This window comes from Lissotriton vulgaris, chromosome 4_1 (assembly GCF_964263255.1).
Source record: "Lissotriton vulgaris chromosome 4_1, aLisVul1.2, whole genome shotgun sequence".
Lineage (NCBI taxonomy): Eukaryota > Metazoa > Chordata > Amphibia > Caudata > Salamandridae > Lissotriton > Lissotriton vulgaris.
The window spans coordinates 1,745,872,499-1,745,893,776 of NC_141691.1; the positions used below are offsets into that span (position 1 = coordinate 1,745,872,499).

The 21,278-nt window shown below is 43.9% G+C and overlaps 1 protein-coding gene across 1 annotated transcript in view; it reads left to right on the forward strand.

Annotated features, from left to right (window-relative positions):
• The window catches only part of VPS13B (vacuolar protein sorting 13 homolog B), a 2,999,480-nt gene that overhangs the window by 286,160 nt on the left and 2,692,042 nt on the right, over positions 1 to 21,278 (forward strand). The window contains exon 8 of the mRNA XM_086966051.1: positions 13,522 to 13,787. Coding sequence (XP_086822177.1) covers positions 13,522 to 13,787 — 266 coding nt within the window. The remainder of the gene's footprint in view (positions 1 to 13,521; positions 13,788 to 21,278) is intronic.

Consider the following 21,278-nt stretch of genomic DNA (forward strand, 5'->3'; position numbering starts at 1 on the left):
ATGTCCCAGGCTATGTAAACGGAAGGATTCTCATCAAGTCACATTGGTTGACTCGGACTCCACAGTCCAGCAATCCTGTGACTAGGACTGTGTCTGTCAGGATCCCATTGGCCTGTATGTAAACCCGTATGAATGAAGTGGAATGCATTCGAGAACCTCCCTGCCTATGGAGAATTTGACAAAACCCACCTTCTCTACTCAGGAGTTCATAAAGTGAGATGTCTGTCCTTCCTGAGATGTATTCTGCAGTGCGCGCACCAGCTGTACGTTCTTGAGCCATTCCTTTCAAGGTCTGGAGCCGGTGAAAGATGTCGCTGTCAGAACAGATCTCTTCTGATCCAGTACCCGAGTTACAGGAGCAGATGAATTGTGCCTTCACCCGCAGGGCCTTTTGCTCAGCCTTAGTAGTCAAAGGCTACGTCAATCATATGTTACTAATCCCGCCACATTTCTTTCCAGCAGAAGCCTCCGTCTAACTCTCGCATAGCTTGAAAGTGTTGTCGAATTCCTTGAATAAGCTCCCCTTTGCTCGTCATCTGTACAAACGAATGCGCGGGACAGTTCGGTGCGTCCTGTTGTAGGCTGCATTTGCTAAACTGTTCGTTTCTTGTGGTTTCTGTTCGATACATATTTGGGGGGCATTCGTGCATACTTTCAGAGAGCTGGCCTGCTCCGGGGGAGGGGCGCCCCACCACGGGTGAGAAGCAGCGCTTCCCTCGCCGCCATGTCCTTTCCATACATTCTGCCGCTGCTTCTGTCTATAAAGAGCCTGTTGCGCGGGTGCAGACGTCATTAGCTCCCCTTTCTCGGCTATTTTTGCAAATGTTTAAAATGATAATGAGCTGAAATATGGATGTCCTTGGGCTAATCTGTTTTCTGTACTGCCGTTCCTTGACTGTCACAATTACGTGTGGGCGCAGATTCAAAACATTTGGTTTTAATCGTCTCCAGCGGCGGCTGCCTCTGCGGAAACCTGTTTCTGGAGGGCGCAGGCAGCTAAGCCTGCCTCTAAGCCCTTTTCCCGTCACCGATGCTGTGTGAGGTAGCCGCTCTCCCTCCAGCAGCAGCAGTAAAGTTTGCAGGTCTTCTACCGAAAGTGTTTTTAGTAAGGCGCATGTTCCTCCTCTTGGGGTGTCATTACAGTAGCAAGTGCAGTGAGTAACATGAAACAACTCGTGGAGCTGGCAGGGACGTTAAATGTGTTTGGCGTCTTCCTAGGTCGTCTGTTTGTGGAAACTCTCGGATACACAAAGGGCCCCGTTATGGACGCTGCTTCCACTCTGGAGATTTTGACCTAAAATATTGAGATTTTGAGCATTCTTTTGCCGAGGAGCGAGCTGCTAACCATACCTTTCCCATACCACTCGTGCACTCCCAAAGCTGTGAGGCTGTGCTGAATGTAGATGTATGAGAGCAGTGATGAGGCTTCTGCTAAAGAAGCTCAGTTTTCGTAAGTCCACGTAAGCTTAGCCTTTCAGTTGTGATGGTGGAGTAAGGCGTTAAGTATTAGCGGTCTAACATCGACAACAAATTTAAGACAAATCGGTTGCAGGAAATAATGGTCCTTGGAGAAGATATGAAATGTAGCAGATCCTATTCTCTACTAATCTGCTGGGGAACTAAAATGCTAGATGTCTCCCTGCTTTGTCTCTTTTTCCCTGATCAGTGTTGTCTATGCTCTTTTTTCTCTCTCGTTTCAGTCTGATGCCCCTAGCGGATCGATTGATTGATTGATTGATTGCGATTCTTGTAGAGTGCAGTGAGCGACTAGGGGTTTCACACAGCGACGGGCGTCTCAGGTAAGCGCGGTGGGCGGGGAAGGGCGCGGCAGGGGAAAGACGATGGACGACGGAATAGGTATTATTTATTTATTTAGTTATAGCTATTCCTTCCGTCATCTGTCAGCTTCCAGCCCTTCTGTGCCCTGCCCCTACTCACTGTGCTTACCTGAGTCTGCCGCCGCTGGTATTCACAGTACAAACAGAGTAGCATAGTCCATACTCAGTGACCAAAGAAAATGTTAGCAGTATATCAAAATGTCAGTATAATAAAACAATTTGAGACATTTGTGTTGAGGGCATCTGCTTTTCTACTCACCAACTACATTGCTTTCAACGGCCTCTGCTGCACCCCAAGCAAATTTGTTTGTTGCATCCTGACTTATCCAGCAGCCCTCATCCTCCTGGACCTCTCGGATGCCTTCGACACAATCTCCCACCGCACCCTAAGCATGAGACTTCGTGACGCCAGCATCTCCGACAAAGCCCTGCACTGGATCTGCGCCTTCCTCACTGGTCGAAAACAGCGAGTCAGACTACCACCGTTCCTCTCAGAACCCACAGAGATAATATGTTGAGTGCCCCAGAGCTCCTCCCTTTGCCCCAACCTCTTCAATGCCTATATGGCACCACTCACAGCAATCACAGGAACCACAGAGCCAACATCGTCTCCTACGCCGATGACACACAGCTGATCCGCTCCCTCACCAGCAAACCCACAGCCAACAGAAACAACTTCCGCAACAGGATGAAGGCCGTCACCACCTGTATGAGAGACAGCTGCCTCAAACTCAACTCGAACAAGATCGAAGTACTCATCCTGGGACCCACCCCCTCAGCTTGGGACCACTCCTGGTGGCCTGCCGCGCTAGGAACACCCCCCACACCCACGGACCTCGCACAAAACCTCAGCATCATACTGGACTCCTTGCTCACTATGAACGCCAGATCAACGCCGTCTCCTCATCATGCTTCCACATGCTTCGCCTGCTTCAAAAGATCTTCAGATGGATTCCCACCGAATCCAGAATGACGGTCACCCACTCACTCATCAGCTGCGGACTCAACAACACACTTTACGCCGGCATCACGCAGAAACTCCTCAGGAAACTACAGAACATTCAAAACGCCGCAGCCTGACTGGTCCGAACATCCCTCGCCGCAGCTACATCACGGAACACATGTGAGAACTCCACTGGCTCCCATTAAACAAAAGAGTCACTTTCAAACACCTCACACACACCTACAAAGCCCTCCATGACGCAGGACCAGCATATCTGAACCACTGCCTCTCATTCCACATACCGACCAGACACCTCCGCTCAGCCCAACTGGCCCTGTCCACAGTCCCACGGACTACGAGACCAGGACCGGAGAAAGATCCTTTTCCTACCTTGCCATTAGGACCTGGAACATCCTGCCTCTCCACCTCAGGCAAGCCCCGTCACTGACCCAATTCAGTAAGGATCTATAGACCTAGCTCTTCGACTAAACCCCAGCGCCCAGACAGATCAGCGCCCCCCATACCCCCTCATTACCTTGAGACCATCAAGGGTAAGTAGTCGTGCTATATAAACCTTGGTTGATTGATCCATATGTGTTCCACCATAATTTTCAGACTACAAAGGTTGTTGTCCCTTCATGTTTGACTTGTTGTCATGGGATGAGCTCAGTCTCATTGGACAGAGGCTGCTGCTGTAGGCAAGTAGGGATTCTTGTTCCCAGATGTGGATGAGGTGAAACTTCCTGTACTGGTTGTCTGGGTAGCACTGACAATTGTGTTTCAGAGGTGGCCAGGCTGGTCACTTCACAAGTCTGCAGTTTTTTGCATCCTCTTCTTGTGGTTGCATGTCAGTCTCATCATGGATGGATGGCCAGTTGCATATGGTGGAAGAGGATACTAGCAAATGGGATGTCAGAGGTTAATGATACTTTTATGGGAAATGCGCATTATAAATCTACTGTCAGGCCAAAAGGCAGGTGCTCATACATGTCTTTCTTGAAACACATCAATCCTTTGATGATTCTTGCATTTAGCAGAATGTCATCCAGTGGTACTGTCTCTGTAATATACAGGTGGATCACTTGTAAACACTCTTTCTACTTGTCTGCAGTAGTAGATGTTGAATGACTACAGGTACCATCATGCAATATCTCCAAGATTCATAATAAGACCGAAATGCTATTGTTTAAGGTATGTGCATTGTTTGAATTTACACTCCTTGCTAACACTCTCTTCGACAGGTGTTCTAGAGATGTAGTTATAAATTTGAATCCCTTGCTACATTGTTATTTGTGGGGCTACAAAACACAGGGGATACCCCAGACATGTCACTAGGACCTGGGTAACGTTTTTACAAGAAGGGAAAGGTCCCAGTGGAAACAAAATTAAAACTGTAATCTAAACATCAACATTAAAACAATTACAAACAATATTCTTCAAGTTGAACATATTTATTCATGTTGAACATATATTCTCATGTTCATAAACAAACAATTGTCAATACAATTATAACGAGGTGCCCAAAAGGGGAAGGGAGGGGAAAGTGCATCAATGTGCAAGTGTGAGGGTAAGTGAGAGAGGGAGGGCAGTGTACAATATGAACATCCAAATCATTAATGGCCTATCAAGCCTTACCCAAGGCTGACCTATGTACAAACCCATAATGTTTGAAAGGACACAGTGAATGTATCACTGTCGTCCATGTAAACAATTTAAAGCAGTCGACGTTTCGACCCAGGGATTGTTTGTAGACAATTGTAGTCCTTACAGTGGAGTCTTCAGGACCATGGGGGGCACCTACAGATGATTGAAAGGGACCATATTTACGTTTAGGTGATGGAAAAAAAACATTAAACAATATAATAGGAATTTAAAATGGGCACAAAAATGACCCTGTATCCACTGGTGCAAGCGGTGGAGAAAACTGATATTAATGGGCCCTCGGGCTCCAGGGTCAGAAAGGGACTAATTCTTGGTGAATGGCTGAAAAAAACAAATGTGACAGTACCAGCTCAAGAGATGTTTAGGGCGTGTAAAGAAACCAATTGGTCATCAAAACCGTCCCCAGTGACAGTGTGCTTGCACTTAATGCAGTCGCTACCATCAGTACTATCACTTTGCGAAGAAGCTGTATCTGAATCTAGGTCTAGGAGTGTGTCACAAAAGTCACTGCTGGCAGAGAGGTCCTCTTCTATCCTGGCGTCTCACCTGCTAAGTCTTATGTGAGCCTCTTCAGCCAGGGTCCATTCCTGTACATCCTTATGCCAGTGGGTCTCGGGTGCCCTTCGCCCTCATCCAGGTAATAGCGATTCTTCATCTACCCGAGACCAATACCAGTTGGAGAAATATGTATGATATATTCCTGCCCTCTGTAAACTTAAAGTTACAGTGCAGGCAACAGAGTGGGAAGGTGTAAGTTCAGGTGTGTGGTCCTTTGTATGTCTGCAACTACCTGGGTCCAGTCAACACTGCCAAGCTAAATGCAGAAAATCGGCTCCTCTGGCTTTACTTCTGGGAGTTGGAGTCATATGGTGCATGTCCCTGGGAGTAAGACAAGTCCTGTGAAGTAAATTGTAGTGCACCAACTTAAAGTGGGCAATACAAGAGACAGAGTATGCGAGTTTGTTGACTCTCGTCCAGTCAGCGTTGTCCAGCAGAGGGTCTAGATCCAATTTTCAGGCCACTGGAGCCTGTGGAGGAGTCCCTGCTGCATCCATACGCATAGCTCTATACAACTGGGTGATCAAGTGTTACTCTGCACCACAGGTCAAGGCAACCCATAGGGTTTGCGTAGCCAATGGTGCAGCGGGGTAGGATGGCCAGGTTACCCTGGCTATTTCGGCCAAGCCTGCATGGTGTGGGAAATGACCAGGCCCAAGAGAAAATTCTAGACGGGCATCTACAAAGGAGATAAAGGTCTCACCAGGCTATAAATCCCCAGGGTAAGTGCAATCACCTTCCCGCCACACCTGGAAGGGCATTTTGACCATCATTTGTCTAACTGGTTTAAGCGTCCAGTTTGAGAGCTGCCTGTGAAAATATTAATTCAAAATGAGTTTAGCACACCCGTGCCCTTATGTACACGAACCAAGAGGATGGCAACATATCTGATCCTTTGATTTCCTGAAATTGTAGTAGTTCTTCCCAAAACGAATGGTGCAATGATTGGTACCTTTGTAGTGGTTCTTCCCAAAACGAATGGTGCAATGATTGGTACCTTTGTAGTGGTTCTTCCCAAAACGAATGGTGCAATGATTGGTACCTTGTAAAGGCCTAGAGCTCATGATCCTTTATCTTCCTTAATTAAAGAGGCTCAATCTTGAGTAGGTGCGTTCTTAATAGGCTTTAACCACCAAGCTGTGAATCCTTGAGGGAGCATTTACATTGCCCTTCACTAAATAGAACATTTATGTGGGCAATCCATTACTGATCTGTGATAGCCTAGGGTCAATAACGTCTCCCAGAACCTGTGATACCAGCAGTTAAAACCCTCTGTAGTTTTTAAGAACAAAGCTTCACACATACACTGGCATTCATGATGAGCATACTAAGCTGTAGGCTGTTTTGTAGGTATCACTTTTTTAAATTCCAAAATCTTGATTTCAGTAGTTGTATTATTTTGGAACATAGTAACTAATCATCTTGCTACTAGAGTTTGAGTCCATGACCTGGGTATTAACGAACCATGAATTAAAAAGTTCCTAGCAAACGTGAAGGAAAGTTTAAATTCTATTAAAAACTCGGAGGCGGGGATTATGCATAACTTTCTCCATTTATTCACTCCAGCAGCTTCAAGAAATATCAACAAACCTACATTTCCCATGATGCAGGCAAAACACAGTTCTACCAATCAGCATTCAGGGTCCTTATGAACAGGCATTGTTCCTCCCATTTCCACCTCTTTCTTTGCACTTTTGCTGCTGTGAATATTGGACCTCATCATCATTCTATTTTCTGTTTTTTTTCTATTAAAACAACCTTTGTATTAAACACTCCATGTATCATTGTTTGTGCATCATTAACTTTATTACAAAGAGACTACCCATTATACTTCTGAAGGCATTACCTACTCATCAAGGAGGTAACATGTGTTATCTCCAGCAAACCCTAAAATCTGCGAGGGATGTCAGATGTCCTGTGCAGGCCCATTGTCGTTCTCCCTATGTTAGCTTGCGCCTGTTGTAGACTGTCCTCTGCTTTGCTCAGGTTACTCTACAAACACATTTTGCTTTGTGACGCACTGTACTTTCACACAGAACACACTGTTGTTTTTGCTTTCTGTTCTTTCCTGGGATTAAGTCTGAACATGTAGTCAAGGTCGAACAACAATGCCCCTTGTTCTTCTGTTCTTGTCAGACCTAGCATCTAGACAAAACAAGCTAATGCAGCTGTTTGGTAACACTTACTTATGTCAAATAGGTATGATAGATAGTTAACACTTACTTGGAGAGGGATCTTTCCAGTGGAAAAGATCATGACAGCACCCAAGATGTAGAAGTTTCATCTGTGACTACTAAGGTACTGGATCTGCTGCTAACACCCAGAGATCTTCTGATATATAATCATTGCGCTTCTGTTGGACGGGAAGGAGGTTAGGCTGAGCTGGTGTATATAATGACAGCTCCGTTTATGATTTATGGACTAGTGGAGAAGTGTGGCTCAGGGGTTAGAGGCGGCAGACCTGGAGCTTGAGTTCGGTCCGGGACCAGGGTTCAATTCCCCGCCTCGGCGGGTCTTGGGCTCAAAATTCCGCGGACTCGTTAATTCTCGCTCCGGTGCCTTCTCAGCTCACGGGTTCACACTCTGCGACTCTGGGCAATAGCTTGCTTAATCTCCACAACGGCCCCTCGCGGCGGGATGCCTGGCTTTCACCTTGTGGATACCCTTCCAGGGCTATCTCACAGGGGAATACCAGGACGGGTTCCCTATGCAAGCGCCGAGATGCCCCAGGGTAATCGCGCGCTATATAAGACTTCATACTTTACTTTACTACTTACTTTACTTGCTATGCTGACCATATTTGTATTAGGCAGTGTCCTGTAACTCTGATTCCTGAGAGGGTCAGGCGTGTTGTGTTCTGGTGTGCCTAATCACTCGTTCCTCTGTGGGTAAGTAGGAGGGCAAGTGAGACACTATAGTTAGTCGGTCCCGGTCACTCAGATGGTAGGATGACTCATTCCCTGCCTACTAAAGTTCTATGATCCCAAGCATAGTTCTGTGACTCCTCAGAATCCCTGCAACAATCCATCAAAAGAATGTCATCTAAATAGACCATAAGTCGAAAGCCTTGTGTTCTGAGGAATTCCGTCACCTGTCTCAACCTCTTTGTAAAGCACCATGGTGCCAATGAGAGGCCGAAGGGCAGTGTTGAGAATTCGTATACTTGGTGTCGTCAGTGAAACTGCAGGTAAAGGTGATGCAGCCTGAAAATTGGAATGGTTAGGAAGGTGCCTTTTAAGATTAAGAGAACCAGCCTGTCCCTTGGATGCAAGAGGTCTCATAGAAGGTGTAGCTCCTCCATCTTGAAGTGGCGATACACTAGTCAATTTTTGTACTCCATAAGGTTTATGACTGGACGGAAACCCTTGTCCTTCTTCTCTACCAGGAAGCTATTCCTGAAGAAGCCGTTGGGATCTGACTATGGCCCTCTTGGCTTACAAATGCAAAAAGATCAAATGATGGACAGAATGCAGAAGAATGTCATGCATTCACCCCAGTACAGAGATCTGGGCCTAAATCCATTGGCTTTTTTGTTCGCCATTCCAGTTTGAACTCAGCAATATGCAAATCAGTTCTGACCCTGCGCCCAATACAACCAATCCAGCCCCAACTGCCAGGCCAGGTCCTCCCTGGACTGTAAACAAGGTTCCTAGGACCGGGTTCGGGCTTTCAGCCCTCATCAGCCAGGATAGCTTCACTCCAGTGGCATGGAGAGCACAGGACCTAGGTCTGTACATAACCTTACCACTCAGGGTGACAAATGCAAAAAGATCAAATGATGGACAGAATGTAGAAGAATGTCATACATTCACCCCAGTAGAGAGATCTGGGCCTAAATCCATCGTTTTTTTGGTCACCATACCATTCCAATTTGAACCCAGCCATATGTAAATCAGTCTTGACCCTGTGCCCAATGTGAACAGTCCAGCTCGAACTGTCAGGCCAGGTCCTCCCTAGACTGGAATCAAGCATCCTAGGACCGGTTTCGGGTTTCACCCCTCATCAGCCTGGATAGCTTCACTCCAGTGGCATGGGGAGCAAAAGAATGATGGATTTAACCCAGATCTCTTGACTGGGGGTGAATGTTTTGATTTGTTCTTCATTCCGTCAATCAATTGTGTGTCTTTTGCCTCTTCGCTAACAAGTCTGAGTACTCCTGATCTATGAGAAGAGCATGAGCCTCTGAGAAGGCAAGGGAACGAGGCAAGGAGGTCTCCATGGGTGCCCATGGACGTCTGTGTGGAAGCCCCAGGCTGTTAGACGTACCCATTCATCTGCAGTTAGTTGGACCCAATTGTGAAAAAATGTTGCCAGCCTGCCTCGCACTGCCACCTGATGTGTGAAGTTCACTCTTACATGAATTTGTATTGGCAAGGGCCCCATCTCTGAAGGTGCCTCTTTGGAAGCAGCCTCTTCCTGTGCCTCTGGAGGAGAAGAAGATGCCAAATTTCGACTGGTCCTTATAATATCCTTGTCTGGCATACTGAGCTTGTTAGGCAGCGTTAGAGAAACGGTGGCCGGACAATCACCCCCTACTTCTGCAAGCCCCAGGGGAAACCTTTGTGGCAAACAATTTTGTTCAGCATAGCCTGGGCTTTGTCGATTGAAGTAAATGTGGAGACAAACTTCCCCAGTTCTGTAATAAAGGAATCCCTGAAATAAACCCCTAACACCACTGGTCACACCTCTGTGTAGGCTAGGTCCCCCAGTTTGGGGTCGACCTTAATACGAAGAGACCTGCGTCTCTCCATAGAGATGGCCCAGTTGTCATTTCCTAAGAGTATGATGGCACACTGAGCCCTGCCAGAGAGGGTTCCAGGTGCGATTAGTGAGCCATGTCTAGTATCTTGTTCAGGGGTCCTGCTTTATCTTGCAGTTATCCTAGCATGACCTCCTGGAGCAGTCAGTGCCAGTTTTAGGATCCTTGATGTATTTTGCCAGGAAGGTGGCCATTTTGTGTCAATCTGCGGAGTAAGAGAGACTTTCTTCTCTAGAAGTGTTGGGAGGGGGTATGCATTCAGCTCTAAGCCTATTGCGGATTCAAGTGGCTTGTGGAGACTTGCTGTCACGTAAGCCGCCACCCTGTCCCCTTGCACCATTCTCACGACCTAGGGTGCAACATATCATCTGAGTCTAACAACTCAGCAAGCATGTGGTCTGCCTGTTTATTCTGGTCAGAGATCTATGATGAAGGCCCTTATTTGGGCAGTACCAGATGGAATGCTCCTGGACCCCGGTACCCCCAAACCACATCTCACTCAGGATGTGGCCTGATGGCTAGGGTGGTCGACCCCGGAGCTGAGAAACTGGGTTTGAGTCTGGACAAATCACTTAACCTCCCTGTGCCTAACAAAAATGAATATGTTCGTCTGCAACGTAACTGGTGCTCATGTAAAGTGGTTCACGCTATATAAAACTTCACCCCCCCAAAAAAAGCCTTTTTATGCGATCAAATGTGTCATCTTAGAATGGGTCTTTGGGGTGTTTTAGTAGGTTTGGCTGGCTTTTGAGGTTTTGAGGACCCAGAATATCCTGAGATGCCTTACCTTCGAGGAAGGGGTTCAAGGTGAGCATTCGCCAATTCAATAAACTACTTATCCAAAGGCGCTAACGCCTTCTACACTGAGGTATCCACTGCCTCAGCAAGGTGAGTGTCCCAGGGAACACATTTCACCTCTTCCTCCTCCACAAACAGAAGATTCCCCTTCGTACATCATAGGTCTATTAGACCATATTGACAACCAATGGCCGGTATAGACAGTGCTAACAGCGAGACCTGTCAATCCCATAGGGTAAAGTTCAAGGGAGTTGGAGGAACCAAAAGATTCTTGTGGTCTAAGCCGTGTAGCGGAGGAGGCAACACCCTGTGCAATCCTTAGTTAAATAGTGCAGAGCCTGAACCACTCATGTACAGACCTTGGCTTCAGACCCATGCGGATCGTTCTGAAGATAAAAACCCCATCACACTCCAAGCTCCTGGTCCCGGGGGCCTTGTAACAGCAGTCGCTGGGTATTCCAGCAGAACTGAGGTGAGATGCGCAGACCGTTGCCTTTTCTTGTTGCAGAAGAAGCTGAATACTGCACAGGACTCCCCAGGCAGGAAAAAGCACGCTGCAGAATGACAATGCCTCCTGTTGGTCAGACGACTGCTGCACCTATGCGCGGTCTCCACATACTCAATTCAGCCGTAGGGCAATAAATGAACCCAATTCCCACAGCCGCCTGAACAGGAATAAAAATTGTTCGTGATCACACCTGAAATGAGTCCATCCTGACACTTAGGGTGGTAACAGCATACAATAAAAGAGTCATGAGAGAAAGGGACATGATACTTGTCTGCTGCTGGAGCAGCGAGGAAAGATGCGCAATAGGAAAGAACAATGCCTCTTCATAAGGACTCAGGACGCTGATTCGTGGAACTGTGTTGTTCTTTTTCCCCTGTATCATGAGGAATATAGTTCCTGAAACGGCTGGAGTGAATAAACAGAGAAAATTATGAATAATACTCGACTAAGGTCCTGACGTAGAATTATGCTTTTTAGTTGTAGGATTATCCTGTTTGTTGTTCTGAGCGCAACTGCACTATGCCAAATCAGCCCATAAATTCTCCAAGGTGGTCATCCAAAAGCTGAAATGGTCAGTTTGCGAGTGACTCTTCTCATTACACTTGCAATTACATAAAAGATTAATATTTCCATACTCCATATAATAAGGTTATCCTTAAGTCTAATATACCATTTGATGGTGCGTCCATCACAAATCACTATCAATTTCCCAAAATGATTGTTACTAACATTAACTAACTCTTCATAGGCTTCAGATTCAGTTACTTGGCCCTGGTTGTCACTGACAACCTCCAATTTCACAAAATAGTAAGCTCGAGATTTGTGTAATTAGCTGTAGAATCATTTGGGATTCTTCCAGGTTTGATTTTCAGGAATAAAACATGCAAATCATATACATAGTCATGGATTCCCTCTTGTATTTCCTTTGATGAATACATTGTATGTGTTCAGTAACCCAGAGTTCACCCACCATATTCATGAAGGAGCCATAAAATTGCTTACAAAAATATTACCATTACGTCCTAGTGATTATATCCATCTCCCCAGTGTAAGTGTCTCTCGGATATGGATCTGGTTATTGAGGCATACAGCAACCCTCTGAAGGAAGAGAGACGTGTACTAGGAGAGATTGTGGTCCAGTATGACATTCTGCCCCATAAATCTTACTGCTAACGAGTGGTCCTTTGTCTTAACCACTTGGTCAGATGTACAGAACATTTGCCTTCTAAGTAATGTAGTTATAGAGTTCACAATCCTGGTTTAATCCTTTCGCTACAGCAATCAATTTTATGAGTAAATTCGTTTTTTTCTCTGCACAAGTTCAGATTGCAATTCCGCCGCTGCATGGCTTTGCAAAGTGCCCAAAAACTGTATTCAGTTCATTTATTTTACAAAGTGATCATTGTTATAATGAACCACCATTGAATATTTTGCATCATGTTCATAGCTGCAAAATGATTTTTCTGTTGTTCCTTCATATGTCTTATTTCAGAGCCTACTTAAATTGTTTTGAGCATACAAGTGTTCAGATACACACATTGGCCCTGATTACGAGTTAATCATTAAATTCTGACCAATGCGGAAACCCCTGTTTACGCATGGGTCGAAATTACAAGTTTGGTTTTATATAACGCGTCCAATAATTATCAGATACGTTAAAAAACTTAGCATTTGTTACATTTCGGCTGGTTTCACCTGGTGAAATTTAAGAGAGGAAAAGCATACAGTATTTACCGTAGTATGTGGATTTTGGTGCGTTAAATGCTAAAATCTGCACGTTATTCCCCAGAAGCCAGTAATAGGTGCTATTTATCGCACCCGATAAATAACAAACCCTGTGTTATCGTTATTTACCTGTTGCAATAAATAGCACCTATACTTGTAAAAAGATCCAATGTGTTTTATTTTAGTTGATAGTTTACTTGACCTTGTATGTTCAGCCTTCCTGTGCATGAACATTTTAACTTTTTCTTCTGTATTTGTCGAATAACATGGAGCCGTAGGGCTCCACATCGATTCATTCATATAAAGTAACAAAGTAACATGTGCCTTTCTTCCGCTTGAAATGTGTCAGAGAATGGAGGGAAAGAAGAAAGATTGCATTCAGCCAAATGTTAACTTTCAGCTGTTAAAATTTAACCAATTACAGACGTTACATTGGAAAAAAATAAAATGAGTGGATTATTCTTGAATTTTGTTTTGTTGGCTATTAAATGCTCATGTTGGTTGGAACACTCCCTCAAAATGTCTAATATTGTATTTGCAATAGGAAAACTGCTCTGCTTAGAGGTTAGAATATTTGACTGAGGTCAAATTATTAGTTGTATTCCGCTATCAGGCTGTCCTAAATTGCCTGCCCCCTTCTTTCTGATGTTTTGTTTGGTTATGTAGAGGATATTATTTTTTGTTCAGGCTTCTTTTCAAGCCATAGAATAACATTGACCTTTCTGTCTAGGTGGTGAAGATGAATCTGGTCCACAGATGCAATATCCTAATCCATATAAACCCCAAGATGTCTACTTGCAGCAAGATGATGATCAACAAGGATGGGTGTCGTGGGCCTGGTCCTTTGTTCCTGCTATTGTTAGCTACGAAAATGAAGGAGAAGAAGGCTACACAGGATTTGATGATGGAACAACGCCACATCTGAAGTCTCAGGTTTTCAAAGATCCGATTGTTTCTGTGGGATTCTATTGCACAAAGGCAACAGTCACTTTCAAGGTATGTCTTATTCCGCAGCATGGAGCACTGCATGTCTGTGTACCTCAATATGTAACTTTTTTTCTCCTTTCTGAACAATGGTAGGCAGTTCCACTTCTTTCCAAATTTTGTAAACAATGACTATTACATGAAGTCCACAGGACCGTTTCACAAACTCACAAGGCATTCACATTGTGTATCAGTACATTCAAGAACAATTCTTAAGGTTTACTTCCTAATCTTTAACAGATTCAGTTTTAAACATTATTTAAAAGTCAACAAACATAAACTATAGCAAGCATTGCGTTATTAATAGTATACAGGCAAGTGAGATGAGACCTGAACAGACAATGTTCCCGGATAGTTTGTTACAGACTTTCAAGAATATACATTCCTTGCGACTAACAAGGTGACCTTACTGTTTGGAAGGGGATCAAAGCACAGAAAATTATTTATTATTGCCAATTAGTGAATCATTTGCAACACTAAGTAAGAATTTGTTTAAATAAAACCAGGAGTTTCTTTGTGGCATGCATACCATGCATGCCAGTTTTCAAACACTCTCCTCCATATCATAAACAATATTGTGAAGTATGAAACGAGGCATACTGTTAAATTCATCTTAGTGAATTGTTCTTGTGATAGCAGTATTGAATCTCAAAAATCCTATCTTAAGGTATCCTTCAATAAGCTCCATTCTCATGTTAAACATGTCTGCAATAGCTTTCTCCAGTTGCGCAGAGATTACCATTGTAACACAATTCCAGACCTTTGTGTTTACTGAATTGTGCTACACAAGGTAAGCAAGTCTAACCAGCTGAGATTCATTGGAGGCAACTAGTCTGCAGAACTCTGATCATTTAGATCCCATGTAAGAGTTAATTTAACTCCTGTAATGAAGGTCTAGGACCCCAGACATCGCATCGACCTTTATCATCAAAATCACCAACCTTATCACTGCACCTTCAGTCAATTACTCGACTAACTTCGTCTGTGACTTCAATCTCAAAAATGATGATTCTTCCAAGACCATGAAGAAAACAACCTTCTGAACTTTGCTGTCTTCAGACAACTCATCTCGCCATAATTACTGCCATCTTAGGTGGTGGTGTCCTGTCCAGCCCCCATGTGCGACCCCCCGCAACAACTATTTAGATGCAGTTACTGCATGGTAGGGCCATTTTGTTCTACTTTGTATCTTAACTCTGTTCCATTCACTGTTACTCGCCAATTGGCAATTGAGTATTTTAATCAATCATCAACCTTACCAGTCTTATTTTTTTCTTTTTGGTACTCATTTATCTCTCATACAGTTTCCAGCAAGTCTATTTCTTGCAACATTACTCTTTACCTCTGTGCTATTTCTCCCTCTCAGTCTTCTCACATATACTGCTGGTTGTTTGGGGGTTTATTTCACCTGAGCTGGGCAATATTTATTCTCTTCCTCCCTAATCTCCACCATCTTCTTGTCGGCTAAACACTCCAGCCTCCATGTGCAACCGCAGCAACTCCTATTTAGATGTTATTACTCTGTACTTGCATGCAGCGGACATGTTATGTTATGTTATATTTACTTATATAGCGCTCAGCTGCCCCAGCAAAGGGGCGTCCCGGCGCTTCTGGCAGCACATAAACAACTTGGCTAAGATGAAGCTCCGCAAGGCAACGTCCAATAAGCTTAGTTTAGGGGAAAGAGATGGGTCTTGATGGCTTTCCTAAAGGCCAGTAGCTCTTCCAGTTCTCGAATATGTGGAGGTAATGAATTCCACAGTTTTGCCGCCACAAAGCGGAAGGGATGTCTTCCCGCTTGGCTGCGTTTGACCCGAGGTACACTGACCAAGTGTTGTTCCGCTGAGCGTAATGTACGGGTAGGAACATATGGGGTCAGAAGGTTGCAGAGTAGTGTGGGAGTTGAGAGTTTTAGAATCTTGAAAGAAAGACATAATGTTTTAAATTTGATTCGCTGGGCCATCGGGAGCCAATGCAGCCTCCGGATGGTGTCAGTGATGGAACAGAACCGTGGAAGGCCAACCAAGGCTCTCACAGCCGCATTTTAAATGCGCTGCATCCGCATGATCTCAGCTTGATTGGCACCCAGAAGCAAAGAGCTAGCATAGTCCAATCTTGACAAAACAGTGGACTGGACTATTAGCTGTCTCGTGGGTGCATCAAAGAACTTCAAGATATGTTTTAGACCCCAAAGGATACCAAAACATGTGGCTGCTCCTTTTTTTGTGTGGAGACAGAAGCTAAGAGAGGAGTCTAACCAAACCCCTAGGTTCTTGACTTCACTCTTAGGCTCCGGGGCTTTGCCCAGGGCCTCGGGCCACCAGTGACTACCTCATAGGTTAGTCCTCTTGCCGACCAACAATATTTCAGTCTTGTTTGCATTTAATTGCAGACAGTTAGATGTCATCCAGTCGGCCACGGCTGTAAGGCCGCTTTTAAACCTGGAGACGTTTAGAGTTGCTCCCTCCGTGAGTGCCACCACTAGCTGCGTGTCGTCCGCATATGAGACTATAGTGAGGTCCCATTGCCTGGCGACCGAAGCCAGTGGCAGAACGTAAAGGTTGAACAACGTGGGGCTCAACGCTGAGCCCTGGGGGACCCCTTGCTCAATAGTGTGCGCCTTAGATGTAAACAGAGGCGTAGAGACGCGGAAGCTCCTTTCTGTCAAGAAGGATCTTAACCACTTAAGAGCAAGGTCCCTGATCCCTACCTCCTCGAGCCGGTGAAGCAGAATCTCAAGAGATACCGTGTCAAAGGTGGCACTGAGATCCAACAGGATCAGTGCCGCCGTTTGCCCACGGTCGAGAGTGGCTTTGAGATATTCCGTAATGGCCATGAGAGCGGTCTCCATGCTGTGGCCTGCGCGGAAGCCATGTTGCGTTGCGTCTAGAATGTTATTAGAACGCAAATAGTTGGTGAGTGTTGTATTAACATGGGCTTCCGCCATGCCAAAGACAAGCCCGTTTTTTACCTCCCAGTTATTCTAATGTAAGGCACGATCTTATCAAATGAATTGGATGTGGAGTTGCAATAATTTATAGAAATTAACTTGCCCTTAAGCCTAAACCTTTTCAGAAATCTTTCATGGGCGAATGCTTGACCTGTGAATGCACATTTGGTTCATTCACTTTATATAGCTGTTTAATTTACCATCTCTCTCAGACAATTTTTTCAAACATCAGTAGCTGTTTTGCAGGACATCAGTAATTCTATTCTTAATAGCAACCATATACTAACACTAGGAGATTTCAGCTAACGGCTGGAACAGCATATTAGCCCTGGCTTGTATGTTTTAAAAGACCTAGATACCTCAATCTGTCCTTATTGTACTTTGACCGTAATCCTCTCTCAGGGCATTTGTTCAAAGTCATCTTTATTTCCCAAGATCTAGATTGCAATTCCTGTCCTGTCTCTCCTGCCTGGTCTGACCATGTTGCAGGCTCCTTCACACTAAGGGGTCGATTACGATTTTGTTATGGAAGGGCACCGAATCGGATTCGGGTTTGACCGAATTGGCTATGGAGCCCTTGTTTCTGACCGAATTGTACCCAGTTCCGAACGATTGATTACGATGCCCATAAACCGGTAGGGCTGTCCTAATCGGTTCCGAAAGGCTTTTGGATCGGTCGAGTCTTTCTGATCCGATTTGTACAGCTCTTTGGGCTGGTTTTACGAGCGAGCGAGTACAATGACCGATTCAGACAGCTGTTCCTCCGAATCGGTTTCTCTGGAATGTCCCGTAGAAGGCCCCCCTATCACCCGGGGCTCTCCGAATCGGGCCCGTGGGGGTACCCAAGGGACTCATCATTCCAACCAAGCACAGTGTGGCAGGCTGGCAGGCACCATCTGATACCTGCCATAGGGTGCAAGGTTTTCCCCAACCACCCCTTTGTTCAATGGGAGCCTATGTACTCGTTCTGAACACAGAATCCCATTGAAGGCAATAGGAGTCTGACCGAATCGTACCCGGATGCATCGCAATTGTTCGGTCAGACTTCCCCGATCCAAGGAAAGCATTCTGGAACCGATTCTGTCGGAATGCTTTTTTGAACAAGATCGTAATCAGCCCCTAAAAGTTGTTAAAACACAGAATCCCAAACCTCAAAAAATATATTTAAAACAGGAACTGGAATCTTTTTTCTCTACAGCATGTCTCTAAGTCGACTATCCTGGAAGCATATCCTTGAAATTTAGAACGAAACAGTATAGTAGATATTAATGAACTTCTGACCACTTTCAATCAAAATCTGCCAATTGTGTTGTACCCTACCGTTCCTTTGCAAACGTCTTATTGTTCCACCACCCCCAGGCATAGAGCCAATCTGTGGTTAACCTCACAACTTGTTTCCTTAAAGTTAGAAATCCATAGGACAGAAAGACGTTATAGTAGGAACTATGTTTCCTCAGCTAAGCTCAAATATACTATTACTCTTACTAAGTACAAACATCATGTTCGCTTAGCTAAACAACATTATTGTTCAGCAAATATGACCAGTGAACGCTCCAAATCTAGGTAAATAACTTTTTCAAGTGAATGAAGATTTGTGTGTACACCAGACTAAGCAGAGTCCGATCTTACCTTCCCAAGCACTCTAGGATTAGTTATCTGCCTTCTTCAGCACCAAGAAAGAGAGGATTAGTTCTGAAATAAAGCATGATTTTGTCTTCTTTGACTGTTTCTTTAATAATCAAGCCAACTTTGCCTTAGGAAGTGGTTTCTTTTGCATCAGTCATGTCTTTGTTGCTGAGGTAGTTACGCTCATCTCCTCTGCTAGACCTTTTGTCTTTCCTAAAAACATATGTATGGCTAAAATTGTGAAACAAATTGCCCCTTAAATAACTATGGATTTGACCACTCTTTTTAAACGATCCTTTATTCACAGTACAGTACTTGACTTATAGAAATCAGTAATGATTTAAACCTTTGTTGAAAAAGCCCACTCTCTCCCAAAAGGATCCCAATACCTCCTGGCCTATCTCTTTGCTACCCTTTGTGGAAAAAATATTAGAAAAAAACTTTTTCACCTGCTAACTTCATTACATCCAATAGCCATAGAACAGAACTAGTAATGATCTATGTCCTGAACTATACATACAACTGACCAATGGTCCTGGTCATCTTGGCCTTGTCTGTAGCCTTTATACTATCCATCATGCCCACCTTCTGTACAAAGGCAAAAGCAGTGAATGGCAGGTGAACCAGCCAACAAGTGGGTGAGGTTTTTTTCTTGCTTACCAATTTCAAACACTTTACCACCTGCCTTTGAAATCAGACATTAGAAGCTAGTATTTTTCACTGAGGTGTCCCTCAGGATTCAGTAGTCTCACCACTGTTATTCGATGTTTATATTTTATTACTTGCTCATTTGCTACGTAAGATGGGCATTTTGGTTTACTTGTATGCTGACCGTACCTGACCACTATTCAAATTATCCATTCTCCAAACCAAATCCCTTGGTACTGCCTCCGATATGGCCAATTCCTTAAGTGCAGTTCGACATTGAATGGCTCCCAACTTTGTGAGGCTCAGTCTTCCTGCATTATCGATTCTTGTTACAAAGGATTATGTCGACAAATGGAGCACAGACAAATGGCTAACTATCAGGACCTCCCCCACCCCTTAACAACCTCATGCTAAAATTGTTCGTAATCTAGATTTCATCATGGACTCAAATCATGTCTCTAGAGCCCAAGCACCTGCATCTGCAGAAAATGCTCCTTTTGGGTTCTAATTTCTCTCCATATATCTCTGGTTACTACTTTAATAAAATCCCAGTTTGGCTGTGATAATTCATTTTACCTTGCCCTGCCTAAGGAACTACTCAGGAGACTCCAGCTCGTACAGAATCCTGATATGCGCATGCACTGGCTCTTCAGGTAGGGGTCATGTTTCCCCTGTTCTTGCCTGACTACATTGTCTACTCATTGAAGAGAAAGTCTTGTTTAAATTGCAGGTTATTGTTCATAGGGTTATTCAGAACTCTGATTATGTATGTATATGGTATTTCTGTAGTAGGAAACAAGCTAACTAGCAGAGGAGAGCTGCACAGGGTCAAGTATGCTTTATAAATTGTTTAGTGTTCTACTGGCCAACGTAGCCAAAGTTAAGACTGCCTCTTTTGAAGACCGGGTTTTCTGTGTGCCAGCAGCAAGGACATGGAACAAACTACCCACTGAATTACACTTTCTTTTTTCTAGCCCTATGTTTCGGAATAGTCTAAAAACTTTAATTTTAAAACTGCTTTTTAAACTTCCTTAAAGTATCAAACTTATTTTACTTCCCTTTTTTGAGTATTTCACATTTTGTCCCGTTGCATTTGCCTTATTACCTGTAGTATGAATAAGGTAGGGTGCTGCACTCGTGTGTAACAATGAGGTTTTGATCCTATGTATCGATACGTGTGCTGTACCAGATTAGTGCCTGCCAACTAATACTAAACAATGTATAAGGCCTAGTGTCAAAAGTCACTAGGACTCCAGTACGCACTACAAAAAAGTTATTTATAAAGTTTATCTCATTCGGTTTAGTTTAAACCTTTTATTTAGGAAAACATCAGACATATGTATGTACTCATTATTTTCTTGAATTGGTGTTTTCCAACATGAATATTACAAACTTCGTAATTCAATGGTTAAATTGTAAGAAACAAAAGGTCACATTTTATCAAAACACAGGTACAGTACCTGTGTTTTGATAAAATGTGACCTTTTGTTTCTTACAATTTAACCATTGAATTACGAAGTTTGTAATATTCATGTTGGAAAACACCAATTCAAGAAAATAATGAGTACATACATATGTCTGATGTTTTCATAAATAAAAGGTTTAAACTAAACCGAATGAGATAAACTTTATAAATAACTTTTTTGTAGTGCGTACTGGAGTCCTAGTGACTTTTGACACTAGGCCTTATACATTGGTTATTACCTGTAGTGCCAAGTAACTATGGTGCAGGTGGGTTCTACAAATAAAATAGAACATAACATAACACATCATGATTCCTACCTTCTCCAATAGCAGCAACATGGACATTGTCTCCTCAATAGTAGTAACCTTCTTCTGGCATTCTTTTCCATGCCTGGATCAGAGAGACCGCCAGCTCCTCTGACCTCTTTCTCCCCAGCGTATCACAGTACGGCAAACCAGAAATACCCATGTAGAAGTTTCACTCTTAGAAAAAAAGTATTCATTGATGTTTAGTACTCATTGATGAGCAGTTAGTCAGCTCCATTGAGCATTTAAATGCTATATATATTTCATTTAAAATTGAAATTGAATTGATGCTACGGTATAATATTAGAATAGTCTTGCACCATTTTGAACTCCTCGTTAGATGTCAAATGCCTAACCCACTCGCATCACCCATGCATGCAGAATCGATGTGGATAACCCACATACCATTCTGAATATGCTAATTAAAACCGGAGTTGATAGTATCGCTGTACTCCCAGGATCTCACATGCAGAAATTGCACTATCCACACACAGGAGAAAACATCATAA